This window comes from Strongylocentrotus purpuratus, unplaced genomic scaffold (genome assembly GCF_000002235.5).
Source record: "Strongylocentrotus purpuratus isolate Spur 01 unplaced genomic scaffold, Spur_5.0 spur5_scaffold_2, whole genome shotgun sequence".
NCBI classification, from domain to species: Eukaryota; Metazoa; Echinodermata; class Echinoidea; order Camarodonta; family Strongylocentrotidae; genus Strongylocentrotus; species Strongylocentrotus purpuratus.
Window position 1 is genome coordinate 22,761,197 of NW_022145605.1, and position 22,438 is coordinate 22,783,634.

The window sequence follows — 22,438 nt, forward strand, 5'->3', positions numbered from 1 at the left end:
AATGCCTCCGTTTATATCGTCCGATTTTTGCTTTCTGTTCATTTTTTACGATGATGATGATGATGACGATGATGATGTAACCTCAACAAAAAGCTTTATTTGCAATTCGTTGCTATTCAATTATTATCCACTTTAGGTTTCATAATTGTCGACAGCTGGTCACAACAGAAGTCCCTATGAAGGAGAATCGCAATTATTATAGGCCCATCCAATTGGTTCACTTCTGCTGCCAAATAAGTGTTATTTATCACTAATCAAAAACAAAAGTAATAAAACAAAGTCTAACTTTATTTTGTCTCGCATACAATTCTTTTTAGAGAATATACACTGTTGCTCATAAAGTTGGAATGTTTTTTGTTTACCCCAATTTATGGAATTAAAGTGACAATGATTTATTCCTAATAGATCTAAATAATAGAATACATTCTCAGATTTTATTGAATAACGATTTGTCAGTGTTTGTTTTACGTAACTGCTAAAGCATGTGTATGCTGCTATGCTTATCAACTAGGGGACCAGTACGCCCTTAAGTCATAAATGACAGTAATGAGGATTAATTGCCCACAAAAAGGCACTCAATATAGCACATCGACACGGTTTTGATCCTGGGGCCTCACAGTTACTAGGCCATTGCTTTGTCACCGAACCATGACTGTACGCAAAGGGGGTTAGGGTGGGGGGGGGGGGGCAGTTCACACAAATAAAAAACAAACAAAGAAAATGCAATAAATAATTCATTGCATTTTACCCCGGTCCCCAAAATTAAAAAAATCCTCTGTACGGCTATGCATTACGGCTTAAGGCATGGGCACGCAGAAGTATTTTTTCTGTTGGGGACCGGGGGAAATGTGAAGATTGGAAAAACATAACAAAACAAAACAGACAGAGAGAACATGTAATGCTTGGAATCAGATTATATTCTAACCCGAAAATCTATATATTATATACGGCGAAGTAAAAAGCAATACAGATTAAGTGATAAACAACCTGTAAAAAAGAATCGCCTTATAAGTTTATAACACTTTTTAAAATAGAATTGATTATGTCTACTGGACAGGATTAGGCCTATTCAATCTCACGTTCCTAACGTACACAAAATTTAGATGGGGTAAAATGGGACCGAGCGTTTACGGTCCGGTTCATCCAAACTATATAGGGAAAAGAACAACAATAAAAAAAAACCTTTAAATATTTCTTTCTCAAATTTTCATCATAAAAAACATCATTGTGTAATATTGAGTAAAATCAGCCCTCTGTATGATGCAGAGTACTCAGAACAACCAGGCGCGTACGCAGGGGGGGGGTTGAACCCCTCCCCCCTTTAACCTTTTTTTCTGTCAAAGTTTTGGAGGACCCCCCTTTTTTTTATTACTAAAACAAATACAAATAGTGGTAATGGATGACCCAAAAACTGACCTTACCCCCACCCCCCCCCCTCACGAAATGAAGCTTCTGCTTTAATCCAATCTGTAAAGCGCTTATAGCGACATCTTCGATGAAAGTGATATTTAAACCCAGAATATCATTATCAGGCATATATTGTTATCATATATTTTTACGGATACAGGAAATGGACTTTTCACGATCGATTTTGACTGTATGCATCCGAGGTCTGATCAGATCCAAACCTGAATGGGACTTGAGGGTTATACTTAATGGATCTTAAATTAGGAATGAAAAAGTTTTAAAAAAAACAAGCGGACCCTTTTTTTATTTTTGGTCTCGAATTTGAAAATTTGACATTTTGCTCCGTTGGGGGGGGGGGTAAGGTCACCTTTCTTAGGTCAGCCATGGGGGTGATTTTTTTTTTTTTTTTTTTTTTTTTTTTTTTTTTTTAAATAATTAAAAAATAAAAAATAAAAAAAAAATCCAAAGGGGGGGGGGGGGGGGGGGGGGGGGGTTTCGGGATTTTTTAGGGGGGTTCACACACATAAAAATACACAAAAAGGGGGGGGGTTTAACCCCCCAAACACCCCCCCCCCCCTGCGTACGCGCCTGCCCATACCCCCTTCCCCCCACCCCCACAAAAAAAAATCAGAAAGCTGTGATTGCGAGCGCACTTCAGAGTTAGCTTCCTGAACGATATCAATAACGGCTCGAATTAAGACTAGTACGAAACACGATAACAACCAAAAGTAAGAACTCCTTTGATCGAAGACGTTGTTTCTCACCTCCTTAATCCCTTAAATATTCTAGAGATTCTACTGCAAACTTCTCCATTATTATCTGCCGGTCAAATTCTTAAGTGATTGCATCTTTTCATTCTTTACAAAGAAATATAAGCCCAAACCCATCTCGTTTTATCGCGTTTTCACTGACGACAACGCCGATGCTGGTGGAGGGTCAAGCTGCAGGCATCCTTGCCTTGCAAGGAGCAAGCTGGAGACCCGATGCGTGCCCGTGTGTCGGCTGAACCAAACCGTAGGCTGCCGACCGTCTTGGCGTGGGGACCGGCCATCAACAGCAAACGCAAGCAAGATCATCATTTTCGATAAGCTGATCAAGCTTGGCCTTTTCTTGTCATCTGCCACCTCCCCATCCCCCCCCCCCCCCGGGAATTTACCAAGCCAAAGAGAGCTGAGCTGACTCAATCTCAAATATTTACGTGAGTTGTTTGCACTGAGCAGTCTTTTCTATTGTAACACTAACACCTATTTCCCCCCTCCTCTTCCTCCTCATCCTCCCTCTCCTCCCTCTCCTCATCCACCTTCTCTTCCTCCTCCCTCTCCTCCTCCTCCTCCTCCTCCTCCTCCTCCTCCTCCTCCTCCTCCTCCTCCCTCTCCCTCTCCTCCTCCTCCTCTGGCCTCACCCCCCTCTCCTCCACCTTCTCTTCCTCCTCCCTCTCCTCCTCCTCCTCCTCCTCCTCCTCCTCCTCCTCCTCCCTCTCCCTCTCCTCCTCCTCCTCTGGCCTCACCCCCTCTCCTCCACCTTCTCTTCCTCCTCCCTCTCCCCCTCCTCATCCCCCTCTCCTCCTCATCCCCCTCTCCTCCTCTCCTCCTCTCCTCCACCTCTCCCTCCTCCCTCTCCCCCTCCTCCTCCTCCCCTCCTCCTCCTCCCCCTCCTCCTCCTCCCCCTCCTCCTCCTCCTCCTCCTCCTCATCCTCCCTCTCCTCCATCTTCTCTTCCTCCTCCCACTCCCCCTCCTCCTCCTCATCCTCCCTCTCTTCCTCCATCTTCTCTTTCTCCTCTCCCCTCCTCCTCCCTCTCCCCTCCTCCTCATCCTCCCTCTCCTCCTCCATCTTCTTTTCCTCCATCTTCTCTTCCTCCTCCATCTCCCCCTCCTCGTCCTCCCTCTCCTCCCTCTCCTCTTCCTCATCCCCCTCTCCCCCTCTCCCCCTCCACCTCTCCACCTTCTCTTCCTCCTCCCTCTCCTCCTCCTCATCATCCCCCTCTCCTCCTGCACTTTCTCTTCCTCCTCCTGACTAAAGTAGATTTCAGATAATACTGAGCTTAACATTGCCATGGTAAATTAATATGGCCTTTGATTATACTTCATGATCAAATGATCAAGATAATGAAACGATTAAACTGCTCTATTTTTTTTATTTAATAATTTCTCATTTTGATCAAATACATGTGGTTGGAAGTGACCCACAGGCTACATTCTAACCTAATGTAGTTTGAAAGCCTGTTTCTGAAGTTCCAGGTTATTTTCGCAATGGGCAGTTTGTTTGAAGTGTATTTCTTTGAGAAAACTACATTGTACTTTCTAGCTTTGGATTTATTTTTCTTCAGGAGATGCTAATGGGCATGCTTATAGTACCTTCTGCTCGAGCAACTAAAACAATTAAAACATTTCATCAGCAATCAGAGCAATAAGAAGATGAAAGCTATGATAGAGAGGGAATAATCCTTTGTTTTAATCATACTTTTGCATTAAAGAAATTTAAGGTGTTTAAGGTGTGAAATATTTACCAAAGTAACAGGAAATATTTGTCTCAATTCAAATTAATGCAATTCGGAATATTAAAACTTGCCAAAGCAAACTTGATTTCAACTCCTCAGGCTCGCTGCCATGGACTTGCATTTTGTTATAGTTTTTAGTTGCATTGAAATTTGAGGGATATACAGTATATTACCTACCTGCTTACACATAGGCTACCAGTAGATATTTATCATATCAGTGTTAGTTAGCGGTAGATTATGACTTGGAAGGCCGAGTAAGGAATAGTTCACAATATACAGGAATAATTTAGCCATAGGATAGCTCACTTTCAAAGAGCCATTTCATGTAAATTAAGTGTATGGCAAATTGGAGAGAAGATACAAAAAGAAGAAAATAAATTAATGTAATTTAGATTGTGGCCCCAGAATATATGAACTGTTTTCCGGCTCTACCTTTTTCTCTGCAAGAAAAATGGAATTTGTAAATGCCATACTTTCAGAATAGAACAAAACTTGACTAACCAGATTCAGAGAGAGTGTTTCAATTGTTTTTACTCTTTCAACTGGTGAAAAAGAGAGACATGTATTTTCATTCATTCATTTATTCATTTATTGCCAACAATTCTAGTTACTTTGTATTTCAGCATGACCTTTGGTAAATGGAGCAAGCAAAGAGGAAGATCAAATCATGTTTGGTCCCATTCTTTACACCATTCCTTATGACAATAAATCAATCACTAAGAGTAAACATTGAATCTTAAAGAAGTAGTTTTTGTTTGCACTAAGGTTAAAAGAATTCTATTGTTATGAAATATGACTCAAACATAGATACATTGCATTTATGTACATGTACATTAAAACTATTTACACAATCTTATTGAATTATTTTAATATTATTCTAGATTCAGATTGTACAATTTTTTTTTACAATAAATGCATCAATAATAAAAAGTAATTAAGTATCTCCTTAAAGAAGGTCTGTTTTGCATCTTTTTCTATGGGGGAGGCTTAATTCGATAATGGAGCATAAAGAAGAACCACTGACTTCATCACTAGCCTAACACCTTTTTTCCCAGTAATAATCCTGAGTTTTGCAATAATTTTATTTAACCAATAAAACACCCCATACAGGTGTACCATATTGGGAAGTTTCAGGCCAGGTGATTATATACAGACTCAAAGGAGGATTTTCTTTCCTTTTCTTTTAATTCTTCAAGTGTCTTTGTTTTACTTTACTGATTGTGTGACTTTTTTTTTTTGGTCTTGAAAAGATGCCTGCATTACCTAGGCATATCATTAAAAGAAAACATTATGTACACATGATTTATGTTATACTGATGTCTGAAACACTTTGGTTCATTTTCGACTAAAATTAAAATACATCACTATGTTTAGGTTTTTGTCAGTTCAAAATCACATTAAAAAAGGAAGTTAGTCAGAGGTCTAAGTCTCTTTTTGTTAAAAGTTATTTCATACCCTGGAACAAATTTAACTTTTTGTTGTTGATATTGATGATCATAATCCCCCCCCCCCCCAAAAAAAAAAAACCACAATGGTCAGGAATGTTGTTCCTTCAAAGAGCCCTCGGTGTATTTCTCAGTAATTGTGTGTCCTGTTTATTTCCTCTTTTTTTTTGCACACAGCACATACAAATTAAAAGTTCATTTCCTCATATTCCGTGTTCTACATGTATGTTATTTTCCCTCTTCAATCTTCAGCTCTTTCATTCAAGCTTTGGGGTCTGTAGCTTGTTCTGTCCTGCCTGAGTGTTTGTTCTCAATTACTTATTGTTGTGGAACTTGACTGCAATATAATTGACGGCCAACAAAATAGATAACTTTGTGTGATCATATTGTGTGTACATGGTATTGTCTGACAGTGAAAGCAGGATAATACATTTTTAGTATCGTGTGTCACGGTCGGATCGGTATTTGAGAGGGAAAAAAGAATCCATTAACTTCTCTCAAAGGGTTCACTTTGTATTGAAGTTAGCAGTGTAAAGCGGTAATGGCCGAGGGTGAAGGTGAAGGTAGGTGTGCTGTAGACTCTGGAACCATGAAGCCTGATTTAAAGCAGACTGAGGAAGTTTCTCAGGGTTTGTTGGAACAGGGAGATGGGGGTGGTTCCCATGGAAACAAAGTGGGAGAAAAGAGTGGTGATGGCCAATTTGCAGAGCAAGGAGGAGTTTGTGAAACTTCCGAGGATAAAAACGATGGATGTGAAACTCATTCAGGAGCTAAAACTGATAAGCATAAAACCAAATTGGAAGGTAAATAAATATTGTTTTTGTGTTGTGCTTCGTTCTCAAAAAGTTTTACAGGACAATTTTCAAAGCATAGGAAGTAACTGTTCAAGATTATTTAGGGGTCACATAGCCCCCCCCCCCTCTCCCTCTCTCTCTCTCTCTCTCTCTCTCTCTCTCTCTCTCTCTCTCTCTCTCTCTCTATCCCCCTTCTTTTAAGGAGCTTTAGGTAAGATTGAGGTAATCCTGATTTTGTAGAGTAACTAGGCTACAAACCATTCTGCCATTTAGATTTATTTGGAAGAATCAGTGTTTTAATTTCTGTCTCCCCTGTCTCTCAGTTTCTCACTCTCTCTCTCTCTCTCTCTCTCTCTCTCTCTCTCTCTCTCTCTCTCTTTCTCTCTTTCTCACTCACTCTCTCTCTCTCTCTCTCTCTCTCCTGTTAATCTTTCTTATTCTTCTCTCACCCCTGATAAATAAAAGCAGATATCAAACCACATATCCTCTTCTATTTTCTATGTGGTTAATCTCTTTTTCTTCATGTCTGGCTCTTGCCATTTTTTGCAACATTGTAATCTATTTTGAATTGTTGAATAGTCTGTTACATGGCATTTCACAGTTTTCTTTAAAATGTAGAAAATGAGTCTATCTTTGATCGTAAATGAATTGGCACCCTTAATTCTACATAATATGTTAAGAACAGGGAATAGTGAAGCAAAAATCAAGCAAACCCATTTTATACTGTTTGTATTTCCTGGTACTATAGGTCATTGATAAATGTATAGTTGTTTGTTTACATGTGGGAATATATTTCATAGCCAAATAGCATACTCATTCTACAATTGATGCTTCTGTTGAGTACAAACATCCTGTCTATATCCAGTATACTTTGTAAAAATAACTGCAAGTCAAGAAACCGCTGTTAGATAGTACTACAGACAGTTAAAGACCAACTCTGAATTGAAAAATGAAATGGATAAATCATATATCAAATTGAAGCTTATAAGCCGTTGAATAATTATGATCCTAGCTGTAATTATTACAACAATCACTGAAAATTAATATGAACTTACCTGTATTTATTAATTATTATCACTTGCTCAATAACAATGTTGCCTATTTTTGCTACATGTATGAGTATCATTAATGCTGATAATATTGAAACTTATGATAATTTTTGTACTTTGAGTGTTGATTGATACAGGTTCCTCTTGTATTTTGTAAAGTTTTATTTCATTGACTTGTTGGCAAGATTGAAGCACATATTTTGCATTTTCCCAAACTGCAAGCAAATTCAAAATATCAAGTTTATTGCTTGAGCTACAATTTTAAGTAAGAAACAACCGCAACATGTATCAGTTCCACGTATCTTCTTTTGGCTTCTGTTTACAATACATTGTGACTCTGTGAGTCCGCCTTACCCAGTGTGCCTAGCCTCTGTGTTTGTCAACTGATAACGAGATTTGCTAAGTGATCGACTACACGGTGTCAGGTACAGTCACATGACTAGTAAAGTTTCGGTCCCAGGGAACCTCATTCTGGTGAGCTGTACTTAGTCATACTATGTAATTAGTTAGGGGCTCAACTTGCACTAGCTTCTACCGTGGGAGTGACATGCAACACGCACCGTGAAGCGATATAGTGTGAGGTCATCAAAGTACATGTAAGCTAGTGTATGAAGAGCCTAAAACAAGTCATTTAGTGTTCATTAAACGTGTAGTATGTACCAGTAGAAAAACAGTAGCGTGCCACTCGCTGAGTTTAAACAGGCCTTATGGTATTCTTGGCAAATCGAGGAGAGGATCAGTTTGTGTTCTTTCTGTTTTAACAAGTTTGGAATTTATTCTCTTCTCCCTGGAATCTTCTCACAGGTGAATTGTTGAAGAGTGGATCTTGTTTTAAGTGCTGTGCACTCAGAGAATTCAATTGAGGTAAAAACAATATCGTTCTCCCTTTCCATACTGAAAGATATTTGACTGTGATGGACTTTGAATGAAATTGAATGTTTGAAAATTGAACTGCCTTTTAAAATAAATTCTACCAATCTGATATTATATCTTTTATTGTGGATTGAAAAGTGATAAGTTTAGTTGAAGGTAACTATGAAGGATGCTCTATTCATTCCAGATCACCTGAGGTTCTGTGAAGTGCATTGTTAGTCGGTTGTAGTTCATTACAAAACTGTTCTGAAATTGAAGGTCACAGAACTAAAATTTAATAAAAAATGGTGCATTGCTAATTGTAAGCTAATCATGGAATTACTAATCATGCTATCATTCACAACAGCAACCATCATAATCTCATAATACACATCCAGTGTATGCTATATAATTGTCCTTGAGAAAAATGACAGCATTCAATGATTGCTTTGCAGGAAGTCTGGGCATGCAATGCCTCCAGAAAATTTTAAAAGGCTATATTAAATCAGAAAGGGAGATTGGAGAATCAAGAAATTAGCAATCAGCAGTTTATAGTGTGGGAAATTGAATCTTTCTATGCAGTTTGCCTCGATGAAATGCTTTTTTCTTTCCGGGTGGGGGGTAGCCATGATAAAGTAGCCTATTTTCACCATGCCTTTGAAGTTAATGTCCCCTGGAATTGAGGATCCCCTTTATTTCGACTCGAATGTGAACTTTAAAAGAATAATACTTTGCCTCCCGGGTTCTACCAGGAATCGATCAGCTCCTTTGAATTGTGTACTGGTAATGCTACAAGGGTTCAAAGTTTGTTTAGATGTGCTACCTTAGAACCCTGTCAAAGTGCAAATATTAGGAGGCGTATCGATCGTTTAACAGGTACCCTCCCACTTTGTCCCCAATCGAAATTGCCTTTGGACTCTGATAATGTAAATATATACTCAAAGAGTTCACTGAGAATTATATATTATTGAACCTATACCGAGGAATAACTCCTTCTCTGTACAGTGTATAATGACTTGGTCAAACTATTCTGGAAGATATTAGATTACAGTACAAGTAAAGTATATAAATTGTTCATTTCCTTGCCATTTCATCATCGTTTGATCCTCTCAGGTTTTTCGAAAATTGTATAAATGTGCAATATTCAAGTATTATGTGTAATTCATTTTGAAGTACAGGCCACTAGGTCAAACCATATGATTTCATAAATGCACCTGTATGACTTACCATTCATTAGAATACACCCTTGATAAAAACAAATGCTAGTATCATGTGGGATGGGTGAAGCCTACCTGGGAGGAAGAATGGAGTAAGTTGTTAATTTTTTTAAAGTGCTTAAATGAGTTTAATTATGTGGAGTAGATTTTTTTTAAACAGTACTTTTGAAAATGTGTATCTTTTTTTTTAATTTGTCGGTCAGACCTAGAAGGGCATTAACTCTGCTGTGATAAAGTAAATGAGTTTTTTTGGCATCATCTGAAAAAAATAGGCATTATCTTTTTAAAGGTAAAGACCAGTATTGGCAACGCCCCAATTTCAAAAAATGAAATGGAAGCTCTCATTACCAATCATGTGAAAGAATATGTTTTGACTAATACATGATGATAAAAAATTTGCCGGGAAACCGCCTACTAATTCATATATTTGGTAAATTTATTTCTCTCATGGTCTGGTGAGAGAGATAGGGTAGTCCCATATACATCTTTCTGTGTATAGTGCTTGTAACTTTACGAAGAATGGGCCAAATTTCTTATCATTTTGATGATTCCAGAACCTTGCAGATGCTAGATGCTAGATGATCAACCTTTTCTGATCGATTCCACAACGTTTCTTTCACAATGCAATCGCATGACCATTACTGGTCTTTACCTTTAAGACTTATATCGATCTGCTCCAGCTACATTGGCCCGAATTCACAAAACAAGGTTTGAGCTCAAACCTCCTTTTGTTTCGCCAAACCTCTTTTTGTTCTTTACAAACCAGGTTTGTAAAAAACGCGTAAAACGCGTCATATGACGTACGAAAACCAAGGTTTGTCGACAAACCTCCTTTGTGAATTCGGGCCATTGTGTATATGAACAAGTGGTGTATTTAGATTCAGGATATTATACATGTATGACTATGTGCAATGTAGTTTATATTCTTGTGAAAATTTGATTTATTCTTTAATGTTAATGTGCTGGTAGAGTTGTCACCACACACATACACTTGTACACTTGTGAGCACATACAATGTACATGTAAGGGCTTGAACACATGTATATGTAAAATTATTCATGTACACGTCTGGCTCCCATGACATAAAATTTGTTATCTATAACAAGTGTTACATTTTTTATAACAATCTTGCTGTCAACCAATCGAATGCAACAATTTCAGTAGCTTAATTATAACAGTTATTGTAACTTGTTATTGATAACAAGTTTTTATGAAACGGGGGCCCTGAACTGAAACATAAAAACACAGTAAGTCTGGTTTTACAAATGATTACCAGTATTACCAAATTCCAAGTTCAACCCTACCAAATAGTCTATATATACTCTATACATGTACCTAATCTTAGCTCTAACCTAATTGAAACCTAACCCTAACCCAGCTAGTAGAGGCATTACATCCTGGAGCAAGTGTTGTAGGAGCAAATGTCAGGTCTACAAGTATGCATTTTCATGTTTTCATTCATGTATTTTCTTTGTCTTTTCAGGTGAGGCAACCCCTGCAGATGCCGAGATGTTTGGTTTCCGTCGTCTGAGTGACACGACAAAGCCTTCCGAAGGCAACGATCAGCAGAGGGTGATCGTCAAAGACGACAGCAGCGACTCGGTGGTCAGCGACTCTCACGATGGTCACCCGGCCAGGACGGAACCGCTCTCGCTGCGAGAGAAGCTCCACGAGATCATGGAGACGCAGAAATTCCACATCGCAATCTTGGTCCTGGTCGTCATCGATTGCATTCTGGTCATCGTCGAGCTTGTCATTGACTTTGAAGTGTTGAGCGTACGTATTTATATCCTGTGCTATACAATTTGAAAAGAATTTTTCAAGCATAATGGAAGTTTTCATACTCTTTCATACACTCTGTACATGAACATGTAGAATTACAGAGTCTATATATTTTTATATTTTATTAATGGTCAGCCGCATACAAGGACCACCTCCTTTCTGGCTGCTACCAGCATTAGCAATTTCCTTTGTATTATTCATGTGTGTAAATTGATTCTGTGTATTTCTGTGTTTATCTATATATTGTAATTGTGTGAAACTTTGTATACTGCTTTTGTTTTACCCTGTATGTTTTTTATTGCTTGGCAAAATAAATTGAATTGAATTGAATTGAATATATACATGTACCTATCATTCATCACTATGAATATGACGGACAAAGAAAGCGGACAAAATATACAGTTCCTCATTCTACCCTCAACAATTGCTGTGGTAGACAAAGGAACATCCCTTTACTGCTATTACATGTATGTAAAAATGTGTAGAACAGGTGTCACATGCATATTCACCTGTTCTACACATTTTTACATAATAGCAGTGAAGGGATGTTCCTTTGTCTACCACAGCAATTGTTGAGGGTAGAATGAGAAACTATATTTTGTCCGCTTTCTTTGTCCATTATGTTCATAGTGCATACTAGGTACAAAGAAGAATGTATAAATTCATGTACCAGTATTTTAAAAAATTTGATCAAAATATGAAATTGATAGTACTTGGCAAAATGCCAGACGTGATGAATATATTGTTTTTATTAAAGATATTACATTTCTGTGACATGACAAGAAAATTTAAAAATGCCAGGTACATGTATATGAAAGTAGATATGGTATCATATTACGGACTATTGTCTACTGGAATTTCATTAGCATCAAGACTAGTCTATATTCTATAAGCCACTGTATGGTTTGATTTGATTTTTGTTCTACATGTATACCCATGCAGGCCTTACAGGCCAAAATAATAAATCTCCCCCCCCCCCCCCCCCCCGAAAGAAAATGTCCATTTCCTCTCTCAAAGTGGAAGTGCATTGGGATATAGTTTACAAGTTTATTTTCAGTTTTCATTAAGACGTTGGCTATCTATTGCCTTATTGAACCCAACTGTTTAGCTTTTAATTACTAAGCTACTGAAAATGGACACTTTCTAATTCGTCAATGTGCCATGTTGTAAAAATGTTGACAGTGCAGGGCCTACATTTTAGAATATGCCACAAATGCAACAATGATGAATAAATAATGATTTACACCTTTTATAATGCATCTCCATGAATATTTATTTCTGAAGGATGTCCAAGGTGCTCACAAAATGGATATTTAAAAACCAATATCATTTCTAGTAGGAATTAACCCCCCCCCCCCCAACAAAAAAAAACAAACAATCAAGTTTGGTATTATAGGTTCGGTATATTCCTTTAAAGACCCATTTTCTTCCCATTGGAAAAGGAAAACTCTGCAAAGCTTGCCAAGTAACTCCTTGGTTAACCGACAGTTCTGTTGGTGGAATATCCTAGCACTAGCAGATTGTACTTGTTGATACTTTCAACAGTTTAGATTATCATTAAGACTATATATCCTCATTCACATTTGTGGAAAAATGTGCACTAAATAGTCTACAGGGAGAAATAACTGCCAAGGAATGTGTGCATGTACATATCGTCCTTGTTTTCACGAAGTGACGGTAGTGAGGAAAATCGTAACGCAAAGTGAATGCAATTTTTTTTCACTACCGTCACTTCGTGAAAACAGCGACGATATATATGATGTTTACCCCTTTTTGTAAGCATACCAGTAAGTACATTAAGCAAAGGTGTTTATGAATCGTCATAATATCTGACTATCAATTAAACATATTTCAGGCAAACAATCATGTGCCTGAAGCAGGCTGTGCTCATCCTGTAAGTATGATATTTTGCTGTGATTGATGCCGGCACAATGCTAATAACAAAACACTGCGGTGGTGGATGGATCATTTAATCATATTTGTCTGCACAGCTGTAAACCCTTTTAATAACCCGGTAGTAAAACCCGTCTTTAAAAGGTCACTGAACATTGTAGGCCTGTATGTGTTCATCTTATCAATGTAATACAGTCAAACCTGTCTATAGTGGTCACTGGAAGGATATGGTTTTAATAATCTTTGTATACAGGTTCTACAATGCATTTAGTCTTTCTATAGGGGATATGAGTCATATGGGACTATTGTAGACAGATGGCCATTATAGCATAACCACCATTAATTTACTATTTATTATTTGGGGTGCAGATAGTTTTACTGCATGCAATGATTATAGCAGGTTTCTATCAGGGACATCTACATCTGGATACGTTTCTCCTCTTTCACAAGTTGGTTGCCATTTAGCAAGTGCGTAAATGGATGGGAACCTGGCTACATACCTAATAAGTGGTGGATTTCTGTATAAAGCATATTAAGTATTTAAAACCCTTAAAGAGCAGGGGGAGAGGGGGTGGGGGGGGGGGTGGGCGAATGCACCTGGCACCTTTCTTTTGATATCTGGACCATCTGGACCGTCTAGGAAAATGTTTGAGAATCCCTGTTATTTAGCACATACAGTTTTAGTTTGTAGATTAAAGTGAGTACACTTTAGGTGGACCCCCACCAGGGTCCCTAAGACGGGCCCCTGGGCCCATCTGATCGTAATTAAATGCCTCTAACCCCTGAGCTTGTGGGGACTCTGCCCCTTGCCCCTGGACCCCACGGCAATTTATGCTGTACTATATACTTAAGCACCCCCTCCCCACTTTGAAAACGTTCCATGGGGCCAACAAAAAAAAAGTTTTTGCCCACTAGATAGCACATACCGTATGGCATCATACAAACACCTTTTATTACTATGTATTAAGTTTGTGGTTTAATAGCCAAGCTGCAGTTTGGAGTTTGATAGCAAGAATGTATAATGGAAAAGTGTTTGGTTTCTCTTGTTGGAAATAAGCATGTAACAATGGAATCATGCCGTTTGTTTGGAGCCAGAAGAGCATTAACTCATATGCTTTAACATGAAGTTAACGTCCTTGTGAAACTAAACAGATGATACGATACTTGTGGGGATAAAAGATTGCTAACATACCAAGTAAATTGTTTCTCTTTGGAGGATAAATATGCAGGCAGGTGAAATGATCTGAGCCTTTGGTTGTAAACTGAAAGTCTAACCATGTTTTGCTGGTTCAAATTTGTAATCAACCCACGATTATTGCAGTTATAATTAGTTAATCTCTAGCTGTTGCAAGAATCATTGATTGATAAAAGTTTGGGTTGAATATACAGGCCTGATAAAAACCAGATTTAAATCGGTCTCCCGATTATTATTTTTTTCCCCAATTTTTTTTCTTTTTCTTCCCGATTTAAAAAAAAGAAGAAAAAAAATGCTGATTTTTTTTTTTTTTTTTTTTTTTTTTACCAGATTTTCTTTCTTCCATTATGTTATCCTGATTTTCTAGATTTCCCCCTTATTTTCTTTATTCTTCCCTATTTTGCCTTATTTTTCCCAAATTTTCTTACTCGAAAGGGGGGGGGGGGGGATGTTGTTACATGTAGATGCCATTTTTCCCCCGCGAATCCTCTTCTTCTTTTTTTTTACTCAAGGGGGGCGTGGTTGAGGGGAAAACAAAAAACCTAAATTTTTTTAGTGCTCACTATCACCTGTGAATATAGGAGTGATTTAATATGACACTAGGATTTCAACATTTTTTTGTATGAGTATCAATCAAGGTATTTCATACCCACATGCTCAGACTAAAAGAAAAGGAAAGGGACAATTAACGAGGAAAAATTTGAAATAGAAGGAAAATGAAGGAGAAGGTAAAAAGGGATTTAAGTTTACCTGCAATAGATTTGTCACATGTACAATGTAATCAGTTGGAAAAATTGCCAACATTGAAAAGAAAAATTGCACCTGTTTATTATAGAATATACTGTTGGTGCAAAAAATTAATGATGATGGATTACATAACTTCATGCCTTCTTGGAGCCTTTCTTAGCAACGTATTCATCATTCATCTCAATTGGTTTGAGTGTTGTACAAATGTCAAATGATGTACAGCTTTATATGCACAAAATTGCCTCCAAACAGGCTTATTGATGAATAAATACTCTTTGTAAGTTATTATCATTGCTGAGTAGTGTTTATTTGTTTGATTAAATTTATTTTGCTTTTTTTTTTGTTGAATTTTATTTTGTTTTGAGTAGCAGGAGGAAGGGCAGTGCAATGCAACAGAGACGGACAAAGAAGAAAAGGAGGTCACTGCAGCTAACGTCCTTCACTATATCAGTATTGGTATCCTCTCTATCTTCATGATAGAGCTTCTCATCAAGATACCGGTCTTCCGGATGGAGTTCTTCAGGAGCAAGCTAGAGGTAAAGAGCTCTTTTAGAGGTGTTGTGGTCTACAGTGGATAAATCGTCGGACTGTGGATCACAAGGTTTGCAGTTCAAGTCCCGCCATGGCACTATGTCCTTTGGCAAGATATTAATCTACCTTTGCCACTCTCCACCCAAGGTACTGATAGGAAGGAATTCCTTGGATACTGTGAGCGCCGAAATCGGCTGCCTAGCAGAGCCGGGGTAATAGTAGGAGCGCTTTGAGCACCATGCATGGTGGATATGTGCGCTATATATATAAATATCCAATATTGTTAATATTATTAGTTTACCAAAACAAATTCTTATAAAGAGAACATATATGTGACAATTTTACCACAAGCTATTCTAATTGAGAGTATATTAGTATATATGACAAGTTTACCATAATTGAAAATGTTACCAGTTTTTACCATCACCTATTCTTATTGAGTATAAAAGTTAAAAACTAAATTATTCATACCCTTTATTACCAAGTATTGTAGTTTCAGGTATGTGAAAAATCAATTTGACCCATTTCATGTTTCTTTCAGTCCTCATATGATGATAGATGCTTTCAAGAGCATTTCAGTATATACTATTTGAATGATACCCATGTCTTGCTTAAAGATGTTGGGTAATGCACTGCTCATTCTTAGAGGAGTTATCCCCCCCCCCCCCCCCCCCAGCCCCCCCCCCCCCCAAAAAAAAAAAAAAAAAAATTGTGGGAAACAAGTAAATTAATCCCCATTCACTAAAGTGACTCAGTAACATATTGCCTCAGATTCTGAAACAAAATCCTGGACTTAGATAATACTGCAAACGTAACGTAATTATAAGCCTTTAGGTCAGTCTTTTAGGGCTTCACCATATCACAGACACTGATAGCACGTAGGGCCATGCATCTCAGATTTAACATGGTTAAACGATGCCTTTAATACCTGTATGGCCATTGTATACAGTGACCACTTATACCATAGGTTTAAAGATTCAAAGCTCTGTTTATTCTTCTTATTTTGTTCGATTCTTTGGAACAGGTATTTGATGGAATCATCATTGTGATATCGTTTGTACTGGACGTTGTATCTCTCATCTATGAGGAGCAGTTTGCAGTGTTACAGCTTCTAGTCCTGCTTCGACTGTGGAGGATAGTCAGGGTAGTCAATGGTAAAAAAATCCTGTCAAAATGAATAATAATAATAATAATAACATTTGCTTATATAGCGCCTAAAACAAGTCTCTGTTAAGCACTCTACAATAATGCAGCAAATTATCTTGGCTTTAGCAGTGAAGCTACCACGCGCTCTGCATTTCAAGGAATAAATTCCTACCAGGTTCCCATTTACTTCACCTGGGTGGAGGGTGGCAAATGTAGATCAATGTCTTGTTCTGTTTTACTATGTATTCATTAAAACAAAATTAAAGAGTTGCTTTGCACTCTGTAACATAGTATTCGATAGTGGTGAGCAACAATCTTCAATCTCAGAACATAAACTGTCATTCTCGGTTTGTATAAACCATGTACAAACATTTTTGTGACCAAATGTCGTAATGTTATGAACCAGAGCAAAATAACACTGAGGTCCTATAGGAAATCTATTTATTCAGATGGTCATATCTCAGCCAATTCAATTGGTTTTCGACATTTGGACATTATTTGTTATGCTCTTTCGGAAAAAGGAGAAAGTGCTGTTTTATCATTATTATTATTTTAAAATGTTACCATTTGATGAATTAATGGCTGGTTACCACTTTACACCCCCCCCCTCCCCCTCCCCCTGCAGGAGTAATCCTATCGGTAGAGACGCAAGCTAAGAAGAAGATAGAGCAACAGAAACATTTAAGGGCGGAGGTGGAGCATGAGATGGAAAAGTTCAGAAGATATTGTGCAGCACAAGAGAAAGAGATAGAAGTCTTGAGAAATACACTCAATCAGCATGGCATTCAAATAGGTGAGATGATGATGATGATGATGATGATGATGATGATGATGATGATGATGATGATGATGATGATGATGATGATGATGATGATGATGATGATGATGAATGATGATGATGATGATCCACATCACTTGAATGGCGCCATTTATCTGTTTCAAACATTTAAAGGCGCCCAATGAGATGTGTTTGGTTTGTATTAAGGTTTTGATGAAGAATAGCTTTGAAAAAAGATATACTGTTTAAAATTGCCTTTTTAAACTTCCAGAATTATAAGAACATCAAAATCAAACAATATAAATGTGAAATACCTTAAAGGGGGAACAAAGCAACTGATAAAGATAGCAAGGTTTTATTGGCTGGTCCATAGAGAGCTAGATGCTAACCTTGATTAGCATTCATTTTTTTATTTTCAACTCTGAGTGCAAGATGAAAATCTCCAATATATCCTTATTTTAAAGGTACTCATTTCAAGATTTATGTTGAGATCATTTGTATAGAGTGTATTATACAACACCTACATGGATCCCTGTCATTTGATTTGAGGATTGTTGGTCACATGATATTCAATAGATGGTATATTGCACAGTCGTGCATTTTTGGTTATATGCGCCGTGCATTTTTGGTTATATGCAGACTGCATCTCTGCCGTGGGCGCGCGTATCCCTGCGTGTATCTGACGCGAAGGCAATCTGAATGTAATCGAGAAGGCTTGAATCCAACTTGAATTTATCTTTAATATTAGGAGTAAAGCATAATTTGTTGATTAACGTTCTATTAGATCTTCTTCGTTTTTCCTTTTTGGTAAGCCCACTCTGTGTGCACTGGCAGGAGGTAGGATTAACACCCTCTGACTCTATCTTCCAAAAATCTGTTAAGTCAACTGGGCTTGCTAACTTAACATGAAGAACTCTTGTTCTGTTCTCTGCTTCCCTCTGAGTTGTGCCAAATACAACCCATCCAACAGCGGACTTCCTAGCAGCACAGCCGCCAACTACTCTAACTTCTCCGGCATGCAGTCTAGCATGGTCTATTCCAACTAGAAGATCAACTGGTCCACTACCTCTTTGCAAGTCCTCTTCTCTCAGTTGAAACTTCTGGGCCAACTCCGGCAGGTTCACCGCAGCTACGTCATCACTTATGCAGTCTATTCCTAATGCAGTAACCATTATTGTTTTGCTTTTATTTACCTCTCTAATGGGCACTTTATACTTCTTCGTTGTCAATGTTTCCTCATCTCTGCCTATCTTGGTTACCGTGATGGTAGCCGAGATCCCCTCCAGTCCCAGCTCAGCAGCAAACTCATCTCTTATTAAACTTATTTGCGCACCTGAGTCCAGGAGAACATTTCCCCTTAAAATGTTCCCTCTGTGCCCAACATCTGCAGTAACCAAGGGCAGCATGGCTTCTCCACTGTCCACTGCAGCAACACCAACTGTGCTTCTTCCACTCGCACCCTCAGAATCAAAATGCAACAATGGATGATGGAAATAGGTACATCTCTTTCCATCCCTCATCTCCGGACATTGCTGCCTCCTCCGACACGTTGCCATTGAGTGGTTCCGCCCTGCTTTTTTCAAACAGCTAAAACATGCATGTTGATCCTTAACAAACTGGAGCCTTTCTCGTGCGGTCTTTGATGTGAACTTTTTGCATTGGTCCACCCAATGGTCTCCTGTCTTGCATATCCAGCAACGGTGTTGCAGAGTTTCTTCTGATTGCTGTCTCTGAGGTGTCTGTGACATGTGCCCTACTGCATGACGACTGTCACTTCTTAGGGGAGCATTTGCTCTCATTCTGGCCTTCATCTCTCCGCTCATCCACTTTAGCAGCATCTCCAGGGAAACAGCTGATTGCTGTTCATCTTTGTCTATCTCTTGATAGCGGAACCATACTCTTCTGTCATCTGGGTTCATCTTCCGTTCAATCATGGCCAACATGTTACTGTTGTTCATATCATTCTCTCGGCCTATTTCCTTTAACGTGTTGTAACTTCTTCTCACCATATGTACCAGATCACAAAAACGACCATCTTCGTTCTCTTTCAGAGGCTTGAATTTGTGGAGATCGTTCATTATTGCGTCAGCCACAAACCTTGGATCTCCATATATGCAATCAAGATGCTCCCATGCTGCTTCATAATCAGCCCCAATACCTCTAATCAGATCAAGTGGACGTCCTTGTAGACAAGTACGTAGAATCGAAATGGCATCCCTGTTCCCGTACCTGCTCTCGACCAGATGTTTGAAATCTGATTTAAATATACCATACTCTCTCACATCCCCATTGAACTTAGGTAGCTTGGGTCTCTCCAGCTGGAAACTACTGACCTGTCTAACATGTGACGTAGGAGGGCTTGCCTGATTGACTTCACTGGATGTATGAATGTCATCAGGTAGGGGGTTTGGATCTGCTTGATTGTTTCTGTCCTGAACTTCAACCACTGGAGTTGGGGACTCCTTACGGAAATAGTCCTTAACATCCATCTGGAACATTAAGAAATCTTTCTGACATTTCTCCATCCACTGTCCTTCTTGCTCAAATGTTGCATCGTCTTCTATAGTTGCTGCATAGACTTCATGGATGCCTGTAAGCTCGTGGTACGCCTGTTGGTACTCTACAAACATGTCGCTCACCTCTGATGAAGGACGATTCTCATCTATCTGGAGGCGGACTGCCTTTTCCTTTCTTGTGAGCTTGGCCTTGGCGGTCCTCCTCTTTACTTTCTCAGACATCTTCTCCCGTTCCCTGGTCAGCTTTAGAGATATTGAATTGTTGGCTCACGGAAAGAAGGAATGCTCAGTCGAGTTTGTCCTGTTGAATCGGATAGTCCTCGATAAATCGAGTGTTTATTCAATCTGTATGAAAAATAAAAGATGAAGAAATCCTTAGCATCATTGCCTTGCGATTGCTAATCACCAATACATCGTTCTGTTAAACCATTAAATATTGACTTTGTGAAACAGGTATATCCTTAGTTTGCCACTTTGCATCAAAATTCTCTTTTTGTATTTACCAATTGTAAACATTCCTAGCCCTCATGTAAATGTACTTCTTATAATTCACTTTAAATGTTAAATGAATATTTGCAATAAAGATTGAATATCCATTCTAATCTCAACTTGAGTAATGCCTGTTTATTAATTTGTTCCAAAAAACCTGTCCTTATATATTTCGACTACAATCAAAGAAATACAATCATGACCTCTTCAGTCCAAATATTCTCACACTGTAACATCTATCAATGTAAAATTGATACAAAACCAACATCTGTTTCATTTACCCACTTTCTAAATTGAAGTGTTTCTTACAACAAAAACCAGAATAAAAACTTCTCAAATCTTACTGTTAATGCCACCAAATAAATCTATTATTTGATGCATTATTTATACAAGCACATCAACACACATATTTAGACAAATATGGTATTAACCTAACTGACCGAAAATACTCTCGCCAAACCTGGCCATACAAGTTGCGTACATTCCACGCTCGTTAGTTACATTTCATTTAACTCTACATTTCTACATTATATATTTGCTTAATTGCCTCTGAACCAATTGATAATTAATACGTACATCTTTGGCAGGATCTACTCGAAACCGTGGAACACAAATTACCCCTCGCGGAGACATTTGTGACAAAACTGTTACATCAAAAATGGTGGACAAACACGTCCGTTCTCTGACTTGATGATGTGGCTCTGAACTTAGCCGTGACTTACTTTTGCCACGTACCGGTCCCAGATATTCTAAGGTGTCCTTAAAGAAACACATGTGATCTTCTCAAAGGAAAATAAGAAAACTTCTTAATATATGAAAAATCGTCTAAATTCTTACTAGACATAAATCACAAATGAAAAAGTGACATTTTCACTGAAACAAAAACAAATAATGAACGGTTATGAGTTCAATGGTGCGAATATTTTCATTCGTTGAAAGATTAACATTAATTCTATTCAACTTGGCTGACGCCTCGTTGAATAGAATGTTAATCTTTCAACTCATGAAAATATTCGCACCATTGAACTCATAACCGTTCATTATTTGTATATTATATCGCTTCTATGAATACTCGGATCGTAAAGAAGGGATATAAAACAAATATACAAAGTATTTCGTTTGTAAGAATAGTGGAAATTATATATCTTTGAGGGACTGGCAATAGTTACTATTTTTTCCTCGATGATAATTTGGTAGCAGAAAGAGAAGATATTAAAACAACTCCCCTGTCTCTACTATGCTTCTAACTTCATCTTCTTCAAATTAATCATTTAGATGATGACTACGTTGCAAAGAAACCCCAATTTAGCCTGAATCAGCTCAATGTGGTGGTTGAGATGAACTCGGCTGACAAACACGACACAGGAGAAGATGAAGGAGAAGGAGAAGAAGGAGGAGGGGATGGAAACACCAGACGCCATGAAAAAGAGCGAGAGGCACTAGGAGAACACACCATCACCCTGACAACGGATGACAACGTGAATACGATTCAGGCGGATTACCATCCTCAGGATACCACGTTCACCTAACAACACCTTGATAGATGGATACTTCCTTTTTAAATGCAAACAAATTTCTTAGCCTCAACCATAACCATGGATTGAATATAAGGCCTAAAAAAGAAGTTGTTGTATTGCCCTTTGCGACCAACCCAAAAATCTTGAAATCTATGTCGGCTTTTTAAAAGTTTTTTTAAAAGTATTAAAGCATTCAAAACTGAGAAATATCAGCCCAAAGAGGGGGTAAAAAAAAATTTAAAAGATTTCTGACCGACCGACCCATGTTTTTGCACCTCTAGGGCAATACAACATCTTTTTTTTAGGCCTAATCCCTAACCCTGGACCTAACCCAAGCCTAAGCCTTACATGATACCTAATCGAAACCCAAACCCTAAACTTATATCTTTGACGAATTGAATCCCAGAGCAAATGTCGCCAGGGCATGTGTCGGATCAGCAGATATTTAATGTCTTTTTATATATATAATCTCATCAATAAGAAATGAAGGGCCTTATACATGTACATAACGTTGGTGCATCATAACAATCATGTATAAAACATTTGTAACTAATTGACTCATCAATCAATATGTTGTAAAAC

The 22,438-nt window shown here is 38.1% G+C and overlaps 1 protein-coding gene across 2 annotated transcripts; it reads left to right on the plus strand.

Moving 5' to 3' along the window:
- The first annotated feature begins 10,749 nt into the window (after positions 1-10,749).
- Positions 10,750-21,924, plus strand: LOC115926750 (voltage-gated hydrogen channel 1-like). Of its 2 annotated transcripts, XM_030992001.1 has the most exons (6): positions 10,750-11,038; positions 12,900-12,938; positions 15,248-15,415; positions 16,435-16,564; positions 17,182-17,349; positions 21,615-21,924. In XM_030992001.1, the coding sequence occupies exons 1-6, from the start codon at positions 10,772-10,774 to the stop codon at positions 21,866-21,868; spliced, it is 1,026 nt and encodes a 341-aa protein (XP_030847861.1). In that variant the 5' UTR covers positions 10,750-10,771; the 3' UTR covers positions 21,869-21,924. The 2 variants fall into 2 exon arrangements, with proteins under 2 accessions (XP_030847861.1, XP_030847862.1); XM_030992002.1 differs by lacking the exon at positions 12,900-12,938.
- Positions 21,925-22,438: the final 514 nt, after the last annotated feature.